We start from the raw sequence: 15,322 nt of genomic DNA, 5'->3' as shown, positions 1-15,322 counted from the left end.
GTCTTTAGTCCAAAGGTTGGTTGATCATTTATTACTTATGTTGGAACAATGTTAATATGTTTTAAGAAACTATTTTGGGACAAGAAACTATATTTTAAGAAACTATGTTGAGAGACTGGTGGAGAGTGAAAAGACACATGTGCCCTGGAGGATTTTGTAGTCCACCCCTCCCTCATGCTGCCTCCTTTCTCCGATCCCCCCAGTCCCCTCCTCTAGGGCAGAGATTCCCAACTAGAGGTGATTTTGCCCCACTGGGGACATTTGGCAATATCTGGGGACATTTTTGGTTGTCACAACTGGGAGAGTGGATGCTCCTGGCACTTGATGGGTAGATGCTAAGGATGCTGTTAAACATCCCATGATGCCCAGGACAGCCCCCCCAGCAAAGAATTATCAGGCCCAGAATGTCCATAGTGCTGAAGTTCAGAAAACTCAATCTAGGGCAATGGAGCCCATTCTGTGGAAGGGTGAGTAGCCCCAGGGATCAAGTCCTGGTGAGGGTGCCATTGTGGCTCTTGGCTTGGTGGGCAAAGAAAAAGCATTTCTGCCCTGTTCTCAAGCTCGAAAACTTTGAGAGGGTGATGGAGGGCAGTGGGAATGCTGTGGAGAGTACCTGTGGGGAGTAATTAGGTGGTCTGGGTTGGCTTGGTCTGAGGTGGAAGAAGAAAGGGCGGAAGTGATATGAACTCTCCTCACTCCCCAAAATAGATGTATCTGTAGAGTGTAGTCTGTCCTTTCAGAGCAGGGAGGATGGGGGTGGGGGTTGTGTGAGGAGGACACGAAGCTGCCCACCCAGCTGTTGTCTGGGCTTCTCGCTCCATGGCTGATCTCAGGGGCAGCATTACCGCCGCCCATTACAGCCCTAACCAGAGACAAATACAGTAGCATTAATTTAATTTTATTTACATTTCAGAGTCATTTAGAGGGAATAAATTGAACCAAAGTTGATTGAAAGTGTCCTACAGGATAGGCCCTGAACTTCCTCAGGCTGCTAGGGTTTGATGAATGATGGCAGCATCTTCTTCCCTGAGGGCCAGTCTCCCTGGCAGGCTGGGCAGGAGGCAGAGGAACCAGTGAGGGGGCAGCCCACTGCAGGAAGCCAGAGGGTAGGGGCCCAGCCCCCTCTCACTTCACTGCCCTCCACCAACTCCTTAAACAATTTGTCCTTCCTCCTCTCCAGTTTTCCTCACAGGCCTAGGATGCCTTCCTCCTGCAAATCCATCTTTTAATTCGATTCAACGACAACATGCATGAATTGAGCTCTGACGCTTTCCCAAGTTCTGGGGACACAGAGATGAACAAGCCACCTCTGTGAACTTTGAAGTCAGGGTTCAACTTCCAGTTTCACCAGTTAAGAGTTTTTTTGCTCAGGGCAAGTTATTTAACTTCTCTGGGTCTCAGTTTCTTCATCTTTAAAATGAGACTCAAGCAGGAAAAACAAAAGTGCTACTTTTTAAAAAGTGGATCCAGTCTCTTCTACCTCCTGAGTAGATGGCTCTTTCATTTAGGAAAACACCTGGGGGAGTCTTGATAGGTGATTTCAGTGAGAATGAGGAGGTACTGGGGGCCCAGCCTGGATGGGGAGACGCTGGCTAAGAGGAACTGAAGTGCTCTGCACAGCAAAGTAGGGGAAGTGGGAGGCCGGGAAAAGGGGAGAGACAGAAAATCCAGAAGGGTCTGGAGCTGATAGTGCAAACTGGCAGAATGTAGACCACTTTCATTAAAAACACGCTCTTCCTCCTGCCTGAGCAACAGGATTGGAGCTGAATGTGGCTGCCTTTGTTTCACGGGGCCTGTACCCTGGAGTTCATCACTGTCCCTCCTTACACCCAGGCCATTTCACCCTTGGATGTTACTTTCCTGTCCCGTGTAGGATTTGGAGTTTGTGATCCTCACTGGGGCCAGGGGACAGGCAATCACATGATGGAGAAGGAACCCAGGGTGGGACCTACCCAATGACAGAGAACGGCCAATACAATTCTAGGGCTTGTGATGCCTAACAAGGAACTTTAGGTTGCTTTCTGCCCTGTGTTGTAATTACTCTCAATTGACCCCAAATCTTCATTAAAAATCAACACTGTCATGATGTGTTAGTGGCACTTTGAGGGGATGAAGAAAGAGGGGTGGTGTCCAGTGTGGGGCAGAGTGTTGCAAGAAGAAGACAGTGGCCAAGGAGCCCAGGGCAAACATCAAGGCAAACACGTGAGAGCAGAAAATGGGGGGGTGACCCCCACTGAGTGCCTGCTCTGGGGTAGTATTGTTCTAAGAACAGGCAATACTCCTCTATCATAAAAGAAGACAGAATGGTGCTTACTTTTGTGGGGGACTGGCGAGGAGAGGACTTCTGGGGGACCAGAGAAGTTCACTATCTTGATATGGGTGGTGGTTATGCAGGGGTGTGTGTGTGTGCATAAATCAAACTGTATATTTAAGGTTTGTGCACCTTTTTGTACGTATGTTATACCTCAATAAAAACTAAGAAAAGTTAAGGAACAACAGGAGTAACTTAAAAAAGTTACAAAGGTGTGCAACCTCACTACAACCTTTGTACTGTTTGCCCTCATGCCCACCCAGCCCCAGGCAACCACAAATCTACTTTCTGCCTCTATGGATTTGCCTTTTCCGCACATTTCATGTTAATGGAGTCATAAATATGCGGATATTTGCATCTTTCACTGAGCATAATGTTTCTGACATTCACTCATGTTGTAGCACGTATCAGTGCTTCTTTCCTTTTATTGCTGAATCGGATTCCAATGTGTGGGTATATCACTCATCAGTTAAGGAATATTTCAGTTGTTTCCACTTTTTGGCTATTATAAATAACGTTGCTATGAAAATTCATCTACAAGTCTTTGCAGGGACATATCTCGTAGTTTCTTTTGGTGGGTAGATACGTAGGAGTAGAATTGCTGGGTTGTATAGTAAACCTGTGTTTAATCTATTAAGAAACTGCCAAACAACTTTCCAAAGTGGCTGTACCATTTTACATTCCTACCAGCAATATATGAGGGTTCCAGTTTTCCCACGTCCTCACCAAGACTTGTTATTGTCTGTCTTTTTGCTCATAGTCATTCTAGTGGATGTGAAGTCGTATCTGCTTGTGCTTTTGGTTTGCATCTCCCAAATGACTAATGATCTTGAGCATTTTTCATGTGCTTATTAGCTATTCACATATCTTCTTTGCTGACATGTCTCTTTGTATCCTTTGTCCATTTTTAAATGGAATTTTTTTATTATTGATTTTCAAGAATTCTTCATATATTTTGGGTACCAGTCCTTTATCAAACACATGATTTGCAAATATTTTCCCCCAGTCTGTGGCTCGTGTTTTCATTGTTTTGATGATGCCCTTTGAAGCACAAGTTTTTATGGACTTCTCTTAAATGAAACTGAAATAAACTGCTGTCGTGTTTAAGCCACTATTGTTTGGGTTTTACGTTATAAGAAGAAAAATGACTGAGGCAAGGCTCTCTCCCTTCTCCAGGCAGAATGTCTTATAGGCCGTGCGGTGTGTACAGTATGCTCCAGGAGTATGAAAGAAAAGGCGCACAATTCTAAGTGAGACATTGGGGAATGAAGCTTCTTCGGGTGGTTGACATTTGAGTTAAGAGGTGAGTTAGAAAGTTCTTCCTTAGGTATCTCATCTGTGAGCTGTGTTTTTAGAGGGCTGATGCTTTCTCAGTCTGGCCAAACTTGGTCCCTTCACCAGTTTTTAGAACAAATTCTATCAGTCTCTGTATTTTGTGGAAAAAATTTGAGCGGTAGACTCCAAACACTTTCCTAGGGCAAGTGTTTCCACAGCACACAGCTTCATAAGCCTCCATTAAATCAGATTCTTCTCCCCAAAAGTTCCTCTTTGGCTGGAATGTCAACCTGGAAACCTCTCCCCACTGCCCTAAGCCTGGATCCATTTCCTGGGTCTCTTTTCTGGGATCTCTCCCAGTGGGACTTGCATTGCAGAGTGGATCAGTCCATCTCAGCTGCCACCACCAACTTCACTCCTGCCCACCCATCACAGTCCAGGCCCTACCTCATGGATAATAAATCACTTTGTTCTGGCCACAGCCACTCAGAATGAGTGGGAGGCATCTTCCACCTGCCAGACCATCTGATATTTGAGGTGCTTTCAGCTTCCAGAGCATCCTTTCTTCCACTTTCCAAACATACCTTTGCTGAATGCCAGCCATGTACCATGTTCTGTGCCCAATGTTTTAACTATATCATGTCATTTAACCCTTATAGCAGTCTTTGGTATCCGTGACCCATTGCACAGGGGAGGTAACCAAGACTCTGAGAGGATAAATAGCTCTCTCTAGGTACCAGAGCCAGTAGAGATGGAGCCAGGAGGTCAACTCAGGTCTGTTGGGCTTCAAAGGCCACCATCTTCTCTTGGCCACTACACAGTGACCACCTTTGAAAGCTTCTCTCTTGTCGTGGTCTTTAGACTCGGTACCATCTATAACTATCCTCAGCCCTTCTCGCTCTTTTTTGCCAGCCCCTCTGGAGCATTCAGCTTGGAGTCCACTAACCTCAACACCCCTCCCCACTCCACAGCCTGAGAGCTCCCTGAGGCTGAGACTGTGTTACTTGATTAGAACAAGAGCCCCCTCCAAGGGCAGCCTCTGTGGTGCCTCTTTTCTCTGAATCCCTCACAGCCTCTGGCAAGATTTTTTTTTTTCATTTTGAACTTTTTATTGAGGTGAAACATTCATATAGAAAAGTGCATAAATCATACATACACAGTTAATGAATTTGCACAAACTGAATGCATCTATGTAACCAGCACCCAGCTCAAGAAATAAAATATTAACTATTACTAGCTCCCCCAAAAGTCCCTCCAGTGCCCCCTTCCAGTCATTCCCTGCCCTCTGCAAGAGTAACCATTCTCCCAACTCTTGACAGCATAGATTATTTATGTCTGTTTTTGAGCTTTATATAAATGGAATCATGTAATAGGTATTCTTTTGTGTCTGACTTCTTTTGCTCAACATTAGTTTTATATGGATCATTTATATTGTTGTGTGTAGCAGTAGCCTGCTTGTTCATTCTCATTCTGAGAATATTTGGGAGAAGATGAAAATTAAATATCATGCACTGTGGTATCACAGACATGGTCTCAAATCCTGGCTCTACCACTTAAAAATTAAGTCCTCGAGTAGCTCATTCAGCCTTGAGAACTTTGGTTTCCTCACCTGCAGGATGAAGAAGATAAAATTTCCCTTGCAGGTAGTTGTAAGGTTTATATTAACTACAATAACCAACGTGTTTAAAGCACCTGCCACAGTTACTGGCATGTGGAAAGTACTCAAAAAACAAGAGCATTATTATTTATTAATGACCTATTCCCTAAGGGATCTCTGAGAAGGATATAGAACCATAATGGTTTTGAACTCCCAATGTTTACATCCACACCTGTGTGTGTGCACACACACATACCCAGATTTACACCTGTGTACACACCTGTACATTTGTGTACATGCACACACTCCTACCAGCAGAAGCGCTACGCAGATTTTTTCCTTCCAGCAGCTTTTTCAAGAAAGATACACCAGATGGGATTGGGTCTGCTACATGACTGAGCAGCCCCCACATCAGAAAGTTATAATCATTGAATCCATCATGTGGTGCAGCCCTGGCGAGGACACAGCTCCTCGTCCTGCCCGATGGGCCGTGGAGGAATGCTTCCTCCTCCAGAGCAGAGAGCAGAAATGGGCAGGCAGTTGCCAGGCAGTGGAGCCAAGAGAACAGATGGCAGCTGCGCAGCCCCCTCCTAGCCCCACTCCCTGGCTGCCGGGGAAGAAGCCCAGGCGGCAAGGATCCTGTGGATACCTCCCTCCCTTCACCAGGCCATCCTGTACTCTGTCCTCTTGACAGGTTTTGGAGCAACACAGACCAGGCCACATCCTGACCTGGCTCACCACCTACTAGCTGTGTAACTTTGGACAGGATGAATAGCTTCTTTGATTGCTCCTAACAGAACCCCAATGCTCTAATCCCAATCGTAACCTTAACTCTTCTCCCTGACTCCTAATCAGAAGGCAACACAGCCTTAGGAAGAAACCCCTGGGTAATTTTACCAAATATTACATTCCCCAAATCTATGTATACACACTATCCCCAGCTATGGCAAACACTGCAGGTGCCCCATCCATATCCCTCAGGCCTTACCACTTCAGAGTGATCCCACTAATTTCTAATGTCCAGTCCTTGTCCCTCTCTGCCTGAGGGCTTTCCCTGAAAGATGGAAGGTTGCTCTGCCAGCAAAAGGCAGGCTGAAGTGCTGTGAGCAGCTGTCAACTATGAACAGAAGTGGATGTAAATACTCAGTCCCCCCGCCCCTCACTTGGGATAACTTCGAGGTGTGATTTTACATAGTCCTCACAGGTCCCTGAGCTCTAGTCACTCCCAGTGAGAGCTAGCTTGATGACACAACCTTTATTGGTTACCTTGCCATCCCTAGAAGTGTTCTCTGCACCCCCCAATTCTTGTTGCAGGGTCAGCTTCTGAGGGAGGGTCCACACTAAGACACCAGCCTTAGCCTTTCAACACCATCCTGGACATCTATGCCCCTTTCTCAATCATAACCATTTCCCTGAGATACTAATCTGCTTGGCATTCTAAATGCCTACTCCTGACTCTCCAGTCCAAGCCAACTCTGGCTCCCTCCCGAATTTCATCCTACAATGAATCTGAACCCTTCTTTTCCTAATCACTCCCCTTCCTCAAATACCCTTGCTTCTCCTCGTTGGGTCAGTTCTTGGAGCCCAGCCTGGCCACACATGGTGCCTAGAAATTACCTCTGCAAACTTGAGCGAGGGACTTGATGGGCAACTTTAGGCCGCTTCCTGGGGGCTGACAGAGCTATACGGCCACAGCTTCTGGCTGCTTTTCCACCTCTGGACAGGAAATCGGGAAGGCTAAGACATATGTCCTGGATGATTCACCCCAGGGAGCTCAGGGCTGGCACCAAGCACAAGGGGCTGGGCTGACCCATGGAGGCCTTGGCCATTTGCCTCGGAGCTGAACCTGCCCAAGATGAGATGGGGTTGAGTAGGCCAAGGGGATGGGGTTCCCCTCAGCACTTGCCCCCCATCTTCTGCAATTTCCTATCTTTTCCCCTTTAATTCTCTCCTTTTCTTTTTTTGTCTGTAAGTAGCAAGAAGAGGTCTTAAGAAAAAAGTTGCCCATATTAGCAATTCAAACAGTAGCCAAGGTCAATTCTCATAGTTCTCCTGCATTTTAGACTCTTGAAAATCAAAAGCCTCGATACAGTTAAGAGACAAACGACAGAGAAATCATTTGCAGTACATATGACAAAAGGTTAATATTCTTAATATCAATATTAATATCTTAAACTAAATAAGAAAAGAAATCGTAGAAAAATAGACAAAGGACTTAAACGGATAATGCAAACATAATGCACACAAAAATAAATCCAAATTCAAATGGCATATATGTGATATAAAAATAATCTAGACTTCATTAATAAACAAAAACTGCAAATTAAAACATCCATTAGGTGCCATTTTTTACCTTTTACATTGGCACCAATTAAAAAGAATAATGATGTCCCAAGGCTACTGAGGTGTGGGGAAATTGGCCTTCTCCACTGTTGGAGGGAGTGTAAATTGGTACAACGTTTCTGGAGGGAAGTTTGGCTATATATAGCAAATGTTAAATGGTATTGCAATTCTTTTTCTAAAAAACTTCTCCAAGACATCAATAGGACAAACATGTAAATGTTCACTGTAAAATATTTTATAAAAGTGGAAAGCTGGACCTGTCCTTCAAGACATTTAAATTTTTTTTTTGTTTGTTTGAGGAAGACTAGCCCTGAGCTAACATCTGTGCCAGTCTTCCTCTATTTTGTACATGGGATGCCTCCACAGCATGGCTGATGAGTGGAGTAGGTCTGCGCTCGGGATCCAAACCTGCGAACCTGGGCCGCCGAAGCAGAGCAGGCAGAACTTGAACCACTCGGCAACCAGGCCAGCCCTAAAAATTTTTTTAATTGCCTGCCTCCACCACTAGAGGATAAGCACAGCTAGAGTAGGGAAGCTTATCTGTCTCATTCACCATCGCATCCTTAATGCCTAAAAGAGTGCCTAACACATAGTAAGTGCTCAAAAAGTGTCTGCTGAATGAATAAATGAATGACTGATAGGATAAATGAATTAAGAGGGGATTCATTAAATGGTTTACCCATACAGTAGAGTGGTCAGCAGCCATTAAAAAAGAAATGAATAATAATAACAGTGACTGTTTATTGAGCCTGTAGTATATGCTACATACTATGCTAAGATTTCCTCATGGATTATATAATTTAATCCTCACGATAAACCTATGACATAGGTAGATACTATTATGCATAGTCAGGACTTTTGTCACTGAAACCTAACTCAAATTAGTTTAGGCCAAGAAAAGGGAATTTATTGGTTCATGTAACTGAAAAGTCTAGAGGGTAGTTCTGGTTCAGACTTAGTTGGATTCAAGGACTCAAACGATGTCTTGATGATTTAATCTTTCTCTCCCTCCATCTCTCTTCTTTCCTCTATGCTGGCTCCATCCTCAGGTAGCCTGGCTCCACATGGTAGGTCTCGCAGTAGCTCTGGGCTTACATGATCCTAAGGACACTTGATCTTAGAAGGCAAAGATAGTAAGTCAGCCCAGGGAGGCCCTGGCTCTCCCTCAGCCGATCTGAATTCCTGTGGCCAGAGTATAGGGCTCCCTGACTAAACGCAGTTAGTGTGTGCATCTTTGAGAAGGCCTGGGAGAAGGAGAAGTGGGACCACTAAAGAGAAACTGGGCACAGCCCATTACAGATGCCTCCTGTAACAGATGAGGAAGCTGAGGCACAGACAGGCTAACTAACTTCCCCGAAGTCTCAGAGGTGGTGGGTGGTAGAAACCACATTTGAACTCAGGCAACTTGACTTTGGAGCCCACGATTTTAGAGTGACGGTTAACTTTACATGTCAACTTGATTGTGCCATGGTGTGCCCAGATATCTGGTGAAACATTCTGGGTGTATCCGTGAGGGTGTTTCTGGATGAGATTAACATTCGAATCAGTAGACTGAGTAAAGCAGATTGCCCTCCCCAATGTGGGCAGGACTTGTCGTCCAACCTGTTAAAGACTTGAGTAGATCAAAAGGCCATGATACTTTATATATATGGTTTTGTATATACCCTAACCAATAGGATATATATATCATATATATCTCCAGAGAACCCTAATACGTTTAGCTACAAGACAGTACTGCAAAGCTACATGCATAGATATGGAAGATGTCCATGACATACTTCTAAGTTAAAAATAATCAGCTAGAGTCTCTATGTGCTGAATGACCCCGTTTATATAACCATATATAAATGAAAAGCCTGGAGGGCTACATACCAAACCACTAACAAAGGGTATCTCTGGCGGGTGGTGTTAGGGACGACTTTTGCTTTCTCATTATTTGAATTTTTTTCCCCACAAAGGTCAAGTATTTCTGGGAAAAACACTATTTCCATTCTTGAAAAGAAATTTAAAAGTCAGTAAAATCAAATTTTACACCAAGATGGGTGTGAGCAGCAGGGAAATTAGCAATTGCTTCACGAACGTGAGAACCCAGGACGTGAAATGGCAGCATTTTCTCCTCTCCTCCACTCTTCCCCATCACACTCTTCATTTTCTTTAATTTATTTTTAGTTTCCTGAGAAGGGCTGGAGACGGTATGCTTGGTTGCTCTTCTTTTCCCTTGGCTCTGAAAGTTTATCCATGCCAACTGGACTGTAAGTGACTAAAAGAATCAACTGCACATCAGAAAACTGGAGGGCCAGAAGAAACCTTAGAGAGGGTCTGGTTCCATGACTTTAAAAAAAAAGTTGTTGTTTTTCTTTTTTCCTTTGGAAAACAAAACCCAAGTGAGGGAGAAAAGCAGAAACCAGACTTCTTGCTCTGAGAAGATGGTTTAAAAGCCACTCATCTAATCTAACCCGATCCCGATCATTTTGCAGAAGGGTCTCAGGTCTTCTGCTCTGAGTCTACACAGGTGACTTAGACTGCAGCTCCTGAATTATGCAACAGACGTGTTACGACTGTGCAGGGTCTCTGCGTCCTGCGCAGGTGAGATGCTCTACTTTTTCCCAGCAGCCCCAGGCTCTTTTCTTTTGTAAAATTATTGAAACTGCTCCCACTCTCCCCAGAGGTCCAGGGTGTTATAGGGCTCTGTTCCCAGGAGTGGGTCAGGGTGAAGGGACACCAGAAAGAAGAGCTGGGGAAAATAACGCACTGGCAAGGCAAGGTGCCTTTGTTAAGATCATAGAATTAGGGTTGGGATTAGGTTTGAAATCTAGGATTAAATTTTACAGATGATATTAGGATTAGGATTAAGACTGAGGCTAGAGTTTGGATTGGACATTGGGGCTAATACCAGGTGAGAATGAATTATAATGATGAAAGGGGTTGAACTGGGAGTTAGAGTTGTGGGGTAAGGATTAGAATCAGAGTTGGAGGACCATCTGCTTTCCCTCAGTCTCTACAAGCTCCTCCTTTTTGGTTGTATCTTCCAGGGCTAAGGTCTTGGGACTCAGTATTACCAAGAAAGCAGTTCCTGTGTACCCCTGCTCTTAGTCACACTAGGATTTTTTCATACAACCTCAGTTGCTACTTCAAGAGCTCTGGCTGCTGAAGCATTAATATTATCCTTTACTAGACCCTACTGAGCACAGAGATGGCTCCTTTTGGGCCAATGATGATTACAAACTGCCCCCAAGAGGCACATCACAGGTTCATCTGCAACGTAATCCACACTAGGAAAATAGTCAAGACAATTATGACAAAAGCACTTCTGCCAATTACCCCTACACTTTGGTCCCCTAATTTGATGATGCCCTGAAATTTTATGTCCTCTCTGAGCTTTTGGCCAACTAAGTGGGCATGTTACAGAAAATTTGTTCAAGGGCTCTTCAGAAAGAAACCTTGGGAACTAAGAGTGAAGAGTTAGCTGGCCAGGGACATCATAACAGGAAGCAGATGAACACTGGGTCTCATTTCATACAACTACAGTGTGACAAAAAATCTCGCAGTGAGTTTCAGTGTCTTCTAAGGGAAGGTGGGTGATGATGGAGACATTCTCCCAGGATAGTCTGATTAGGATGCCAATTAATATATGGGTTTCACATTGATTAACAAATTATTGTGCTTTTTAATTCATTCAACAAATATTTATTGAATGCCTACCAAATGTGCCCTGGGCATTGTGTATATAGCAGTGAACAAAACAGACATGACCTTTGGAGAGGAGACACAAATAAATAGTTAATTATAAACTGTGGTAGGTGCTACCAAGGAAAAAGGTGCCATAGGAGATAAAAATGGGGCAACATAATTTTAATTGGAGCTGAGGGTCAGTGATGGCTTCTTTGAGGGAGTGTCATTGAAATTTAGGCCTATTCAACTATTAGAAATAGTTCAAGTGGGAGTTAGTGTGTTGGAAAATTCCTTTTTTTTTTTGGTGAGGAAGATTAGCCCTGAGCTAACATCTGTTGCCAGTCCTCCTCCTTTTACTGAGGAAGACTGGCCCTGGGCTAACATCTGTGCCCATCTTCCTCTACTTTATATGTGGGACACCTGCCACAGCATGGTTTGACGAGCAGTACGCAGGTCTGTGCACAGGATCCGAACCTGAGAACTCTGGGCTGGGCCAACAAAGCAGAGCATGAACTTAACTACTACACCACCGAGCTGGCCTCCCTGGAAAATTCTTGATCATGTTCATTGTTCTTTAGGCTTTTGAATTTCAGGCTGCAATTTACTCTTTCTTTTGGTCTGTGGCATACACCTTTGGAAATTTTGCCAAGAACATAACCAAGCTTCTTTGAGAATTGCAGGCTACAAGGACGGGCCTCTGACAGTCATGTTTGCTTTACAAAACAAAGAGCCTTGTCTACATACTGCTCCAGTGGCTAAAGGTGACTGTACTAAGAATAAGCAACCTGACATAAGCTAGACCAATAAGGTTCTTTCTCCTGGGATTTGGGATTCATAGATACTAATTAATCCCTGCTGGTTCTCTGCCTGTTAAATTGAAAAACTGGCAAATAGGTAGGCAAGCAGTTTGTAAGATGACAACCACATTTTACATTAAATTTTCCTTTTGGTTTTAGGGTTTCCTTTTCCATATATAAAATACAATCATCAAGATGCCAATAGAGAAAGAGTTCCACTTAATCTCAGTTTGTTAAAGACTGTAAGTCTTTCACGAATGTGGCAATTTTATGAAGTTAAGTTTAAGGGCAATATGAGTCCAGTGAGAGCTAGGTGTGCTGTATGGTTTCATCCATTCTATGGACTTTTGATAGAAATATTTATTGAAGGCTCGTGAAAATCCACAAAGTCGAAACTAAATATTACACAAAATAAGTCAGCTGTCACATTTGGGGGTGCTTTGGCTCTAAGTGGCTTGATATTCGAAATCATGTCTTCATCATCAACAACATCTTTAGAAGGATGCTAAACTAAATGTAATCCTTGCTCTTTGGAGGCCAAAAGAAACGACATCATCGTAAACAAGTCCACAGAGCATACACAAACAAAATGGTATGTCTAGAAATAAAATAATAACATTTAGTAATAAAATTAATCTAGGTAATACCCTCTAAGGCTCTCTTATCCCCGGCGGATCGAGGGTACACAGCAGCTATTTCTAAGAGCCAGGAAGCCTTCCTGGAAGTAGCAGGGACTTAGAGGGTGTGCTGTGATCACCTCCCCAGGTCTGGAGGAAGCTTCTCCGCGTTAAAATTAGCCATCAACAATCGCCTTCTGCTGCCGATTGGCTGGAGCTCACAATCAGTTCAGGATCAAAGACAATGAGCGCTAAAGGACTCATTTTTTTAGTGGCTCAAACTTCTTGGGCCACATCGATTTCTATCACTGATTTGGCCATAGCTCCCCCTAAAAACCAAACATGTCCACTCTAGAAAGAGAGGTTCTCCTAACGTAGGCATAGGGAGTGGACTTCTGTCTCTGAGGCTGGGGGCACCGATGGGGGGGGGAGGAGCACGAAAACTGACCGAGCTATTACCCTCTCGGCCCACCCTTGCTGTGTGGGGGGAGCGGAGGGACATTTCCCAGAAGTTCATTGCTGCTCAGTGGAGACCAGTTCTCCGGGTGGAACTGGAAGAGTGGGTGGGCGTGGGAGGACTGGGAAGAAAGAAGAGGTTGGCAGTTTGTGGAGAAATGCTCTCTGGCATAGTCCAGGGCCCACAGCGGCAGGTTCGAAGACCTCCTCGGCAGCTGAAGACTCCGGCAGTCCCGAGAAGACCGAGACCCACTTCCGGGTTTGGAAGCCCTCCCTCCTGGCCCCTCCCTGTACCCGGTTACGGGGTCTCCGGGCGCATGCGCAGCGCTCGGCCGTCGCTCTGGGACTGGCCCCAGTTACCCTAAACAACTAATCTGCTCCTCCCCCTCCCGCTTGGGGCGTACCATTAGCGTTTGGGGGGAGGCAACGCGCCCCAGAATACCTAGAAGCCTGCTCCCCTTCTTCAAACGGGGAGAAGATAAGTTTGTCTCAAATCTTAAAAGTTCCAAGAATACGAAAACCTCAGAGGCCTGTCGCCGAGTGATAGTCCGACGCTCTCAGCTTTGCCCACAGCCTGTGTACTCTGCCTTTGAGGCGCTGAACAAAGTGGCACGCCCGGATCCCAGCTGATCAGCTGCTGGGCTTTGGCGGCGGCTCCCCCGGGCGAGACCATTGTGACTCCTTGGGAGGGGTGCGCGAGGAGGGGAGGGGGCGGAGCGCCCATTGTCCGGTCAGCGCAGCCTCCGGGGGAGGGGAGAGTGTTACGGAGCGAGCGGGGCCCGGGGTTTGATAGGCGCCGCTGCTGCGCCAGAGCCGGCGGGGGCCTCAGGTCCTTCCCAGCGCCGCCGCACGGGACATCGCTCTGGCCGGGAGCGGCAGTGGGAGCTGCCGAGGGCGCCGGGTCTTCCCTCCTCCCCCGCGGTCCTCGGTTCACCCGCACGCCCCTCCTCCTCAGCTCCCCTCCCTCTCCTCGCCGCGCCTCCCCCGGCCCCCCCGTCTCCGCAGGCCGAGTGGTGCGGCCCGCCTCCAGCTGACCGGCCTGGAATCCCGGCTCGGAGCCCCGGACTCGCGCCCGCCCGCGCGCCCGCTCCCTCCCCCTCCCCCCGCCCCGAGCCCCCTGCCGCCGCCGCCGCCGCCTCCTCCGAGCGGGGCCCAGGCCCAGCCGCCGCCACCGCTGCCGCCGCCGAGCTCCGCCGCCGCCGAGCACCATGGGAGACGCCGGGAGCGAGCGCAGCAAAGCGCCCAGCCTGCCGCCTCGCTGTCCCTGCGGCTTCTGGGGGTGAGTGCCGGGCCAGGTGGGGGTGGGGGCGGGGGGCGGGGGCCGGGGGCGCGGGCGCCGGGGCTGCCGGGCAGGCCTCGGGGCCGGGGAGGCCGGAACCCTCGGGGCTGGGTCCAAGCCGGGCCTACCGGGAGGGGGCAGGGGCCGCGTCCCGGGGAGGGGCGCCGGGTGGCGAGCTGAGGTGGGCAGAGAAGGCCCTGCCCGGGGTGCGCTGCCACCCTCGGGGACTCGCCTGCCCGAGCCTCGGGCAACAGGGGCCGCCTGGGCCACGGGTGAGGGGGGCAGGGCAGCGGGGAGGGATGAGGGGGCGGCGTTGGCACCTTCGGGTGAAGCTGGGTGCCCCCATCCCTTGGCATGTGGAGGCCAGCCCTTCAGCCCTTCCTCCCCCCTTGATATGAGTTCGTGTCCAGGCACCAGGAGGGTATTTCCTTTGACTTTTTCACCTCCCCTCCTCCCTGTCCCCAAGAGACTTGCATCATCACTTCCTAAATTATATCCCAGTGCCCCATTTGCTTTTAGGAAGCTGTTCACACGTCACTCATTTTTAACAGTCGATCCCAGAACCCAGCCTGGGGTAGTTATAAGACTGTTGAGGTCTCACCTTTATTTTAAAACATGTTTCAGAAGATCCGTAAAATTTCTTGGTCAGAAAAACAACAACAACAAAATCAGTCTGGCTTGGGAACGTGAGAGCCAATTTGCTGAATTGGCTCAAATTCCCTTCTCCTTATCTTTTTTTAAAATGATAGAAATGTTCACATTGGCTAGCATATATTGTTACTTGGCCATCCTGTGTTAGAGTGAAAAAATATGAGGTGGAAAATCGACTTTTCACCTAGAGTTGCAGTTTAAATTCTCCTTGTAACACTTTTGAGTTTCATGGATTGCCATCCCTCTTACCTAACAGGTGCCTCCATCATACCGTATGACTAATTTTCTTGTTAAAAAACTGGAGACTTGGAATGAAGTCCAATT

General features: G+C 46.9%; 1 protein-coding gene across 2 annotated transcripts in view; it reads left to right on the top strand.

Moving 5' to 3' along the window:
- Nucleotides 1-14,212: 14,212 nt before the first annotated feature.
- The window catches only part of ZFAND3 (zinc finger AN1-type containing 3), a 329,977-nt gene continuing 328,867 nt past the window's right edge, over nucleotides 14,213-15,322 (top strand). For both annotated transcript variants that reach the window (XM_058554447.1, XM_058554446.1), the window contains exon 1: nucleotides 14,213-14,347. In XM_058554447.1, coding sequence (XP_058410430.1) covers nucleotides 14,277-14,347 — 71 coding nt within the window. In that variant the 5' untranslated portion in view covers nucleotides 14,213-14,276. The remainder of the gene's footprint in view (nucleotides 14,348-15,322) is intronic.

The sequence above is a fragment of the Diceros bicornis genome, chromosome 14 (genome assembly GCF_020826845.1).
Source record: "Diceros bicornis minor isolate mBicDic1 chromosome 14, mDicBic1.mat.cur, whole genome shotgun sequence".
NCBI classification, from domain to species: Eukaryota; Metazoa; Chordata; class Mammalia; order Perissodactyla; family Rhinocerotidae; genus Diceros; species Diceros bicornis.
Note: the sequence above shows the minus strand (reverse complement) of the source record. Positions and strands in the feature narration are given on the sequence as shown.